General features: G+C 45.1%; 3 protein-coding genes across 4 annotated transcripts in view; all 3 read left to right on the top strand.

Annotated features, from left to right (window-relative positions):
* Positions 1 to 4,216, top strand: part of LOC124464174 (collagen alpha-1(XXIII) chain-like) — a 6,919-nt gene extending 2,703 nt beyond the window's left edge. Inside the window, exons 10-11 of one of the 2 annotated variants that reach the window (XM_047016118.1) lie at positions 987 to 1,025; positions 2,258 to 4,216. In XM_047016118.1, coding sequence (XP_046872074.1) covers positions 987 to 1,025; positions 2,258 to 2,308 — 90 coding nt within the window. In that variant the 3' untranslated portion in view covers positions 2,309 to 4,216. Of the gene's footprint in view, positions 1 to 986; positions 1,026 to 1,720; positions 2,174 to 2,257 lie in introns of those variants that run through there. The other variant, XM_047016119.1, reaches the window with a different exon arrangement.
* Positions 4,217 to 4,587: 371 nt separating this feature from the next.
* On the top strand, positions 4,588 to 8,156 carry rack1 (receptor for activated C kinase 1). The gene is made up of 8 exons (XM_047016105.1): positions 4,588 to 4,804; positions 5,372 to 5,543; positions 6,004 to 6,151; positions 6,276 to 6,371; positions 6,692 to 6,802; positions 7,222 to 7,362; positions 7,639 to 7,749; positions 8,047 to 8,156. The coding sequence occupies exons 1-8, from the start codon at positions 4,696 to 4,698 to the stop codon at positions 8,110 to 8,112; spliced, it is 954 nt and encodes a 317-aa protein (XP_046872061.1). The 5' UTR covers positions 4,588 to 4,695; the 3' UTR covers positions 8,113 to 8,156.
* Positions 8,157 to 8,237: 81 nt separating this feature from the next.
* Positions 8,238 to 10,981, top strand: nme5 (NME/NM23 family member 5). Its single transcript, XM_047016106.1, has 6 exons — positions 8,238 to 8,495; positions 8,799 to 8,987; positions 9,387 to 9,592; positions 9,899 to 9,999; positions 10,270 to 10,388; positions 10,604 to 10,981. Exons 2-6 carry the CDS (start codon positions 8,847 to 8,849, stop codon positions 10,670 to 10,672), a joined length of 636 nt encoding a protein of 211 aa, XP_046872062.1. The 5' UTR covers positions 8,238 to 8,495; positions 8,799 to 8,846; the 3' UTR covers positions 10,673 to 10,981.
* The last annotated feature ends 109 nt before the right edge of the window (positions 10,982 to 11,090 follow it).

Below are 11,090 nucleotides of genomic sequence, written 5' to 3' on the forward strand. Positions count from 1 at the left end.
GCTGCAGGATCCTGACGGGGCTAAAGCCCCCACTGAGGAGGGGGTGTCTGCCCTCCCCCCTTCTCCCCCGGCTCCTCCCTCCAGGCCCCAGGGCCTCTGTCCTCTGGTACTGTTCTTCTGCCTGCCTGCCTGCCTCCTGCCTGTCTTTTTCTCCACCCGTCTGTCTTTCTCCCCGTCTGTTTCTCTGCCTGTCTATTCTTACCTCTGCCTGTTTATCTTTCTACCTGTCTGTCTGTCTCTACCTCTATCTGTCTGTCACTACCTCTGCCTGTCTGTCTCCACCCTGTCTGTGTGTTTTTTAGGGGTGGGAATCTATTGGTACCTCACGATTAGATTCAAATCGATTTTTGGGGTCACGAATCGGTTAAAAATCATTAAAAAAAAAACATTTTAACACAAAAGAAAATATCATCACAAAAAAATGTCAATTAAACTTGATTTTATACATTTGTGAATCAATGTGAATCTCTAGAAGAATGAAATTGCGATTCAAATGTGAATAGATTTTTTCCCCCACCCCTAATGTTTTTGATGTGTCTGTGTGAAAGAATTTGATTCACATTGAATCTTGAACTTGCACGGTTTAGATTTTTCAGTGTTGTCAAGGAAAAATCCAGTTTGATCCTGAAAGTGTGTATTTTACAGCCTACCAGATGATACAGAGTGCTCACTGAAACAATAAAATGGTGTCCTATACAGCAACTGAATCCTTCAATACATATGGCAATTCATGAACATTTTCACTACTAGACACAGACTTAATAGCCTTCCAGACTTTTAGAGGATCCTTCAGCTTATCTGTGGAAACAGACTGTATTCAGACTTGACCCTCCTGAGAAGAAAAAAAACACTTGTTTCTTGCTGCCTAAAAGTCAAGTCAATCAACAACATGCATTTTGGCTGTGGTGTCTGAACTGAGGCACAGTACATGGTAAGAAAGGACATTCTGCCACTCTAACCCTCTCTCTGGTGTTCTCTTACCTCAGGGGCAGGACGGCCTGCCAATACCTGGATGCTGGCACAAGGTAGGTGACGTCACACTCGACTACAACCGATGATTCATTGATTTATCAATTAGTTGGTTGGTTGGATAAAGGATTACTCACATGGGGCTACACGTTTGATTGATAACATCTTGCATGATCACCGGATCAGACCCAGATCCTCAATCAAACAGTAGCTGCCAAATGAGCCTAATAATGATCACATTGACAACCAATAGACAGATCAGTAGCACACCCAGCATCACTGCAAATGTTATTCTGTACAAGAACCCTTAGCCTCAGGGACGCCAGAGCCTGATACTTGACCTTCGGGTTCCTAGTCTAGACTACTCCCTGGGAGTCAGGTGGCTGAGCGGTTAGGGAATTGGGCTAGTAATCAGAAGGTTGCCGGTTTGATACCTTCCGTGCAATATGACCTTGGGCAAGGCACTTCACCCTACTTGCCTAGGGGAAATATCCCTGCACTTACTGTAAGTCGCTCTGGATAAGAGTGTCTGCTAATGACACAATGTAAATGTAGTCTCCAAGAGTGTCCAACCAGACCATCCCTATCAGCACTAAACAGCACTGTGTGTAGCTATGATCTGGAGGATGAGCAGTTTACGATGACGCATGCCTCAGCAGCGTAGTCTTGCTTACGTTAGCAGCCTGTTGTTGTGACTTTGATCAGAAACCTCACTTTAGTACCAATCAACGTCTCCTCTCCTCTCTTGCAGTGATGACTAACCAGCAGCATGGCACCTGTACATAATGATCTGCTAGATGCTACTTCAGCTTTGGGCGTCTGTTTTACCCTTTTTTTATGGAAACATTTGATATAATATATTGAGATTTTTTTTTTCTTCTATCAAAGACACTGTTTTGAGTCAACAGTGTTACAACGCTGGATATATGGAATGTGAGTTTTAAGTCAGGTTGAGGTGACAGTCGCACTGAATCTGCAGGGGAGAGACATGGACTCTTGACCTACAGGAGAGGCAGACTGTATGCTGCTGGAGAGTCTGGATTCACACAGCTGGGCTGGTGCTGTATCACTAACAGGCTCTGTCCTCTAGTTCTTAATGCTGCATGGGAGTGGTGGTGTGTGCTCTCTCTATCTCCCTCTCTCCCTCTCTCTCTATCCCTCCCTCTCTCAACCCCACGGATGGACAGATCTCCTGGTGTGATGGGGTGAGGTGCATGGATGGATGGATGGAGAGAGGGACGGAGGAGTGTAGATCAGGGCTCCCTTCTCAACTGTGTGTTTCTGAAAGGAGGAGATGGCGAGACAGAAGCTAAAACGCAAGCGCCTCTCCCAGCCCTGAGGGGGGAGGAGCCACCACCAGAGATGGAAGGATGGATTGATGGGATGGAGGAGGCACAGTCCTCCGTGGGAGCGGACAGAGTGATGGAACGCCAGTGTGCCAAACAGAACACTCGGACCCTTCCGTTCTGGAATCTCACCAGCAGGTGGCGAGAGAGAAGACTGCTTTTCCACATTCACCACACGTGGAGAAAAAAACCCTGGTTCTTGTAAAGTCATCCAGCCACAGCACCAAGATGATGGTCATCACAGTCCTTCTGCATCTGTTGAGCTTGTGTCTTGGTCAAAGAGCACTCTGGCACATTGCGCTGTTTCCTTGCAGGGGTGTCGTTTGTACGATATGGTGTATGATGATTTCTTATTTTGATATTTTTTATCTTTTATGTGTCTTCGCTCAATAAAGTGCATGATGATCACAAGTCACAGCTTAGATTAGCATCTCGACAGCCTTTAAACAGACAAAGGCAATAAATCACTGAACCATATATTCACATGAGATCAATATTCACCCGTATTTCTATTGAGGCAAACTCTCCCACCTTACACTACTGGTGTCTAATTATGAGTTCTGTTTCATTCTTGCTCAGTCATATTTCATTCCTTTGCATGAGCATCTGTTGTTGTAACATAAAGATTCATACCAGGGTCTAGCTTAAAGCTCATTTCAAAGCCATCACTGATGGAGATGTGTGCAGTGTTTGGCAAGCAGTGTTACAACTTTGACTGTTCTTGTTACCATTCAGTATTCAACAATGAAGGTTAGTCATTAACATGAAGTGATTGTAATTAATGTTTTTTATTTGTAGTGAACACCAGTTAACTAAATGAAGGGGTTAGAATGAGTTTTTCCAGACAGTGTTGACAGGTCATAAATCAAGTGCTTGTTTAATGGTCTATTATTATCTTAATCTTAGTGTAAGACACATTTATATGGGTTACTTTTACCTGGGTTAATGGACAATGGTAGGAGATTTTGCTGCTGACTTAAAGTTCCAGTATTTGTTTTGTATACAGAGTTTAGTCAGATAACGTGCAACAGTTGAGGGAGGGGTTTGTGAAACACACCTGAAGCTAAGTTCTAACTAACTGTTGTTTTTGTAAGTATTACTACACAGTGAAAAATATTACTAATTCTCAGTTGGTTTAACATTACCTGTTTGTTTTAAACAAGATCATATGTCAGACAGATTTACATTTTAAAGTGAATATTATCATGACATATTCATATTTCTACATACTGTGGTTTCTCATGGTGCTTCAGTTATCTTAAGGTTTGTGTTTCTGGAGATTTGGTATTTGACACTGTGTTAACCAGTTCTATTACACATATCAATGCCACACACAAACATACAGATTAATGCAACCATAGATATGACCATGCCAGTTAAAGATTTGTTCATGCGTTGAAATACACTATTGTACCATTTCCAGTATTATTATTTCCAATGTTCCAACTCAAGATTCAATATTTTTTAAGCTTTATTGTTTATACTATGTAAAACTCTGCACCTGTTATTGGGCATGATAAAGGTTGAGACAAAAAAAAAACTTTCCTTCTGAGACAAACAAGATGGTTCTCTGACAGTACACACATAGGGTCTGATGTAGTACATGGTCTGACAATGTACACATTTATTTCTTTAGCAGACTGCCAGCCTCTCTTCTCAAGGGATGAACACTTTTGAATGGTGACACAATGTCTAAATAGAGTTTGGTGTGTTTTAACATAAGTAGGCTATCACAGTATTATTAATATTATTATTAGTTTGATTTTATGATTTTTGTGTATTTGGTTGTGTGTTTGGTTGTAAAAGAATCAAGCTTTTTTTGTAACTGCTCTGTATCTCATTATGTAAAATCTGGTCAGTTCAACATGTAGAGTGAAATAAATTATCCACATATAAACCCATTTGATTCCCTCTTGTTCTCTTCCTCGCACTGAAGATACTCCCCAACTCCCACCTCCCTAACAGGCTTAGAGACCTGACAAAAAAGTTTCATTATGTTACAATCAAGGAAAAGGCGACCATAAAGTATGAAAATGAAGCTTGAGCTAGGTGTACAGTGAGATCACGACGGCAGGAAGAAACAACATCAAATCAGATAATTTAGTTTGTCTGAAATATATATATATATTACACACGCAGCATGATGTGGCAAATAATAGCAGATAAAGTGAAAAGAAGCATTTGAATCCACACAGGCAGGGAAGGGTTACAGCTCGGTCTTCCCAGAATGCTTCACGGCCTAATCGACCCCTCAAATGTTCTGTATCCGGGTTAGACCTTCCTTTTCCGCTGTGCCCAAATGTGAGAGGAGCTAGGGTAACCTAGACCTCAAAATAATCTAAATCCATCCTTGAAGAAGGCACCCTTAAACTTCGCCAAAATGACCGAGCAGATGACTCTTAGGGGGACCCTGAAGGGACACAATGGTTGGGTCACACAGATCGCCACAACTCCTCAGTTTCCCGATATGATTCTGTCTGCATCCCGAGGTAAGCGTTGATTAGCCCGCAACGGCAACATGGCTCACCCTAGCTTGGATACCAGCGGGAACTAACGCACGGTAATTCAAAAGGGAAATAACAAACTGTTGGCGATGTAGAAGAAAACCATCGGAGTTTGTTTTAGTACAATGTGTACACAGTAACGGGTAATTTCGCCACCGCTCACAGGACAGGCAAACGAAACCATTTTACCGGTAACGTTAACGCCAGACAGCAACGCACTCATCCTGCGCTTCAACGTCAGCGATGCTGACAACGCACATGGGGCTGTAATTGAAACTCTAGGGGTTAAGTCTTCTGCCTACAATTGACTCGTACCGGCTGATTTGCAACTAATGGTTTGTAGTCAAACGTCGGCACTGTAGATCACGTAGCAGCCAACATTGAAGTGTACTCTGTGAAGGCCCATTTGCTCAATTAGCTACCGGTAGCTAGCTTTCAAGGAGTCGCAACATGTTCAACAGTGGAACTGTCAAGCAAACTGTGCCATGTACTCCTATGCAATGCATGTGGTAGCCAGAATGTACTGGACTAACGACTCCTCTGTTACTTCAGACAAGTCTATCATCATGTGGAAGCTGACCCGTGACGAGACCAACTATGGCATCCCCCAGCGCGCCCTCAAGGGCCATTCTCACTTCGTGAGTGATGTGGTCATCTCCTCCGACGGGCAGTTTGCCCTGTCTGGGTCCTGGGATGGGACCCTTCGCCTGTGGGACCTCACCACGTGAGTCTGAGAAAGGGGGTGAAGAAAATTGAAGAGGAAGGATTTGAGATGGAAGGGCGATGAAGTGTTTAAGAGAAGACTGTTGAGGGCAGGAAATATGTGTAGAGAGAATGGAGAGGGTGGACTCAGGATCTAGGTTTGTACCTGCATGGTTAATTGAGGGACTGACACACAAGAGTAGGGCTTTGGGTGAAGAAAGTTCAGTGTGCTGGTTCCTTAGTGATGAAACTTACTAATGCCATCTGCTTTACCATGATGATAAAGAGGCTGTTTCTGAAAGCTACCATCGCAGTAGGGATGAAGTCAGATGCGTCAACTGTTAAGATGCTCACGGTTGCCTCTTAATCAGACAACTTAAATTCTACATATCTAATCATGTTCTGGTAAACCATCTTTGCCAGCAGTGTATGTTCCAAATGCAGTATTCCCCCCCATAACCGTGCTCTCCTCCCTCCTCCAGCGGCACCACCACCCGCCGCTTCGTGGGCCACACCAAGGACGTCCTCAGCGTGGCCTTCTCTGCCGACAACCGCCAGATCGTGTCTGGCTCTCGGGACAAGACCATCAAGCTGTGGAACACCCTGGGTGTCTGCAAGTACACCATCCAGGTGAGTCTGCTGGGCTGGAGGGGGGGGGGGGGGGGCTGTACTGGGGCGATGAAGATCTAGGTCTGAGAACCGTGGATTATTTCTGTTGAACATCCTAACCTTTGACCTCTGTCTGCTCCTATAGGACGAGAGCCACTCTGAGTGGGTGTCCTGCGTGCGCTTCTCCCCCAACAGCAGCAACCCCATCATTGTGTCCTGTGGCTGGGACAAGATGGTCAAGGTACATCCTCATCCTGGAGGGTTGGTCTCCTTTTAGAGCAAGATGTCAACTAGACTAGGTGGAGCCTTGTGGATTCTCGCGCTTGTCTGCTTCCTGCAGTCTGTAGAGGGGTGTCTTCTTTGGCCTGGCTAGACGTCCTACCCTGTGATTACATCGTGACATTATTTGCCTGAGCTACGGCTCTGACGACAAGTCCTGCAATGATGAGGGTTCTGGAAACCAGACTACAGCATGTGTAGCCATCTCATAACGTGTGAAAACGCAGCTAATTCCTCACTTCTCCCTCCCTCCTGTCTCTTGCCCCCCTTCGTCCTTCTCAGGTGTGGAACCTTGCCAACTGCAAGCTGAAGACCAACCACATCGGCCACACAGGCTTCCTGAACACGGTGACCGTCTCTCCTGACGGCTCCCTGTGCGCCTCCGGAGGAAAGGTACGAGCAGGGCGGGGCTGGAGGTCTGACTCGGCCACACTAGGGGCCTGTCCTCCCAGGGCTGAGTTGGTAGCTGTTCAACGGCTCTGGAGGTCAGCGTTGGGGCCCCTTGCTGGTGGATGTTGCTGTGTGTATTGGGTGCACGTCTCAGTAGTGATGAAACTTACTAATGCCATCTGCTTTACCGTGATGATAAAGAGGCTGTTTCTGAACGTCAACTGCACTTCAATCATGCCTTATGCTAACACACTAAGATCAATGGAGCGTATTGGATTACCTGTGATCAGCTGACAGTACCGATATGCAAACTGCAAGATGACTGTCTTGCAGGCCTGTGAGGCTGTAGTTTCCTCCTAACAGAGTACCTGGACATGGGCTTGTGACAGTGAACACGTCGCTAACTGCCTCTCCCTTACTAGGACGGCCAGGCCATGCTGTGGGACCTGAACGAGGGCAAGCATCTGTACACCCTGGACAGTGGTGACAACATCAACGCTCTGTGCTTCAGCCCCAACCGCTACTGGCTCTGTGCCGCCACCGGACCTAGCATCAAGATCTGGGTGAGACATGGAAACACACACACACACACACAATGATGCCTTTGTGTTTTTCATGTGATGAAATGGGAGAGGCCGTGATGGAAACTTTCATTTGCCAGCTGTATTTCTGTGATGATAAAGAGGCTGTTTCTGAGCCCTCACTGCCTAAACAAGACCAGTATTTAAATATGTTTACATTACATTAACAGATGTTACTGTAACATACATAGCTATGGCCTACACCATAGAAGTAGTTACTGCTCTGAACCATCATGCATCTTGTGTCTCGGAGTGCAGGATCTGGAGGGGAAGATCATCGTGGATGAGCTCAGACAGGAAGTGATCAGCTCCAACAGCAAGGCCGAGCCCCCACAGTGCACCTCTCTGGCCTGGTCTGCTGATGGACAGGTATGCCTGGCGCTTACTACTTCTGAACACCCGAAGTCTCAATCGTCATATGTTGATCTTGGTGTAGAAAAATACCTGGTCAATTTCTGTCCATTTTGTCTTCCTCCATCTCCCCTGTTGATTATAACAATTCACTTAAAACCTCTGATGTTCACTGGTGACACTCCTGCAAATATGAGGGGGAGAAGGAGTATTAACTTACTGTAAATGTTGAATATTTTTGAAGACCACCTTGAAATTGGTCAACTCGATACTGGGATGAAGTTTAACCAGTTTGATCATCTTACTCCTTCACAGACCCTGTTTGCTGGCTATACTGACAACCTGATCAGAGTGTGGCAGGTCACCATCGGAACCCGATAAGAACTTTTCTCAGAAATGAATAAAAAAAGACAGTTTTAAAGGAATGTTGTTGTCGTTATGACTTTTAAATGGTGTGAACAAATGTACATTTAATGGGAGGATTGAATGTTACCAGACATGAATTTGATTCAGATCTGCCTGGAATTTTGATGAAGATTCACTGGTTGCGTGTACACAAGACTCAGGGGTGCGTCCCAATACTGCTACCATGCTATTTGTATGTACATGTTTAAACCTGGGGTGGCTAGTGGGGACGGACTGAGCAATCCAAAATGGCCAGGACGTCATCAACCCACGCGGCTCGCCGTCGCAATATGTATCCTAGCAACGGTTAACATTGTATAATGAGGTAGCTTGACAGTTTGAGAAACTGTAGGAACCAAGTGAGTAAATGCTATTTTGGCAAAGTTATTATGGCATTGTAAATTAGCACGCTATATTGATGCATATTCTTTACGTCTAAATGTCTTTGTAAACAATTATCTCGCTAAAATGTTCAAGTTGTGTCTAGTTACTGTAGCTCTAGCTCGGTACAGTAATGTTTAGCGTTAACTAACGCTAGTTAGCGTTAAGTTTAAATACATACTGTAGCATTTCGATTACGGTAGCTAGATTTGCAATATTTTAACTATCGTCCTCCTTAAATTAATCGCGTTCTCTGTTCCTGGCTACCGACTCGGTGGCAGCGCGCATAACCGAGCTACATCTATCCTACTTGACCTACTGTAGGGGAAATGGATGGAACGCCGAAGACTCCGATGCGAGCCCCACGTATATACGTGGAGAGAACATTGGCACTGATCAAGCCCGACGTCATACATAAGGCCGAGGAGATAGAAGACATCATTCTGAGGTCTGGGTTCACCATCCTACAGGTTGGTATCTGTTCACACACGTTGCGCAGCTATCGAGACACATATTTCTTAAGGTAATGTGTTGGTAAACAGTGTGTAGTCAAAGTGACAAGTAGGCCCCATGTCTTCTGAAAATGGTGTTTGTTTCCTGCTCAATGCTGGTCAGTTGTCAAGTCAGAGCCAAGCTACTGAATTTAGAATATAAGCTTTGGGTTTCAATTTCAGAACATGTGTGGCAATGACTGCCAGAGGGCATAGATGGGGATATATAGGTCAATGGATTTCGGTTCATCAGTAGACTTGGTCGGGGCTTACCGCAGATGTCACATCTGTGTCAGTATATTGCAGTTCCCTACAACAAAACATTTCCTCTGTGTTGATTGTTCTAAGTATGTCTGTGCGTCGTCTTAATCTGTCCAGAAGCGCAAACTGCAGCTGACCCCAGAGCAGTGCAGTGACTTCTATGCAGAGCAGTATGGCAAGTTGTTTTTCCCCAGCCTGACAGCCTTCATGAGCTCAGGCCCCATCATCGCCATGACGCTGGCACGCCAGCAGGCCATCGCTCACTGGAAGGCTCTCATTGGTCCTGTCAACAGCACCAAGGCCAGGGAGACGCATCCTGAATGGTCAGTTCGGTGTTGGGGGGCCTACCCTGACCCCTGTAACAGTAACAGGACCAGGGTTTGAGGCAGAAATGCTGCCTGCTAGTGTTTAATTAAGAGACTTCATATTAGGGGGTTCCTGAATGACATCCTGTAGCAATATTCATCTAAACATAGATGTCTAGTATTAAGACTTAGCAAGCAGTAACATTTTAACTACTGCCATGTTTACTGTAGCTTACTGTAACTCCGGTCAGTGTGCCCTGTATGTGCAGCTTGCATGGTTGTTGGTTGTTTTTAACGACAGCCGTGCTGGATGTGTCCCCATAGTCTGCGAGCCAAATATGGCACCTCTGACCTTCGGAACGCACTGCATGGCAGCGAAGCATTCTCCTCTGCAGAGAGCGAGATCAAGTTCATGTTCCCCAAGTGTGAGTGAAACAGACCGACACGCCTCTTTCTCTCTGTCTCTCTCTCTCTCTCAAACACACACAGCTTAAGAGAACAATATCTTCTCATCCGCACTAGCCATTCTTTCAACATGACACACACTGAAGTATTAGTATTGCATCTTTCTGTGTAGTGATGTGTTTGGGGGGGTGTCTGTCTTTGTGTGTGTACACGTGTGTGTGTGTGCACGTGTGTGTGTGCACGTGTGTGTGTGTGTGTGCGCGTGCGCTTGTGTGTGTGTATCCGTCCAGCCGTGATTGAGCCCATCCCGCTGGCAGAGGCGGCTCAAGACTACCTGTTCAGGTTTTTGAGCCCCACACTGCTGAGTGGACTGACAGAGCTCTGCAAGCAGAAGCCTGCGGACCCCTATGTGAGTAACACAGCAGGCCCAGCACCCTGACAGACGCCCAGAATGCTGCACTATAGACATTATAGACACTGACACATAACAGGGCCCAGGACTCATCAGGAGCAAGGTCATTGTGAATAAGGGATCATAGGTAGCCCATGCAGCGCTCTCTGACTCCTGTTTGCATCCTGTCTTTGTTGTTTGTTTGTTGTTGTTTTTCTCCTCTGCTCGTCCAGACCTGGCTCGCTGATTGGCTGATCAAGAACAATCCAAACAAGCCGAAGGTGAATGACGGAGCAGAGTGACAGCAGAGCTTACTGAGAGAGGACGACATCTCGTTTTTAATTGGTCCATTGGATAGAATTAACTGCTCTCTGTCTTCACAGATCTGGTTACTATGTATTGTTTTAAAAGGAAATTAGATGGTTAGTGTAACGATGATGACATAAGAGTTTAATAGTGTGGGTTGGTTGACTACACATATATTTATGTGTTCTGTACAGTATGTTAGTGCACAGTTATGGTTATGTTTTTTACACTGACATGTTCTGACTTGATCAAATGTTTACAAAATCTTATGTTATTGCTGCAAATAAAATTCGTTTTTATTCACTGTCAAGTATATATATTTAATGACATTTTCAATGCAACATGTGGCCATTTCCTGATCCTAACAGGTTGCGCTAAAGTTATTTTAGTTTTACAAGTCGTTGCTCCAAGAAT

Source organism: Hypomesus transpacificus, unplaced genomic scaffold, assembly GCF_021917145.1.
Source record: "Hypomesus transpacificus isolate Combined female unplaced genomic scaffold, fHypTra1 scaffold_312, whole genome shotgun sequence".
NCBI classification, from domain to species: domain Eukaryota; kingdom Metazoa; phylum Chordata; class Actinopteri; order Osmeriformes; family Osmeridae; genus Hypomesus; species Hypomesus transpacificus.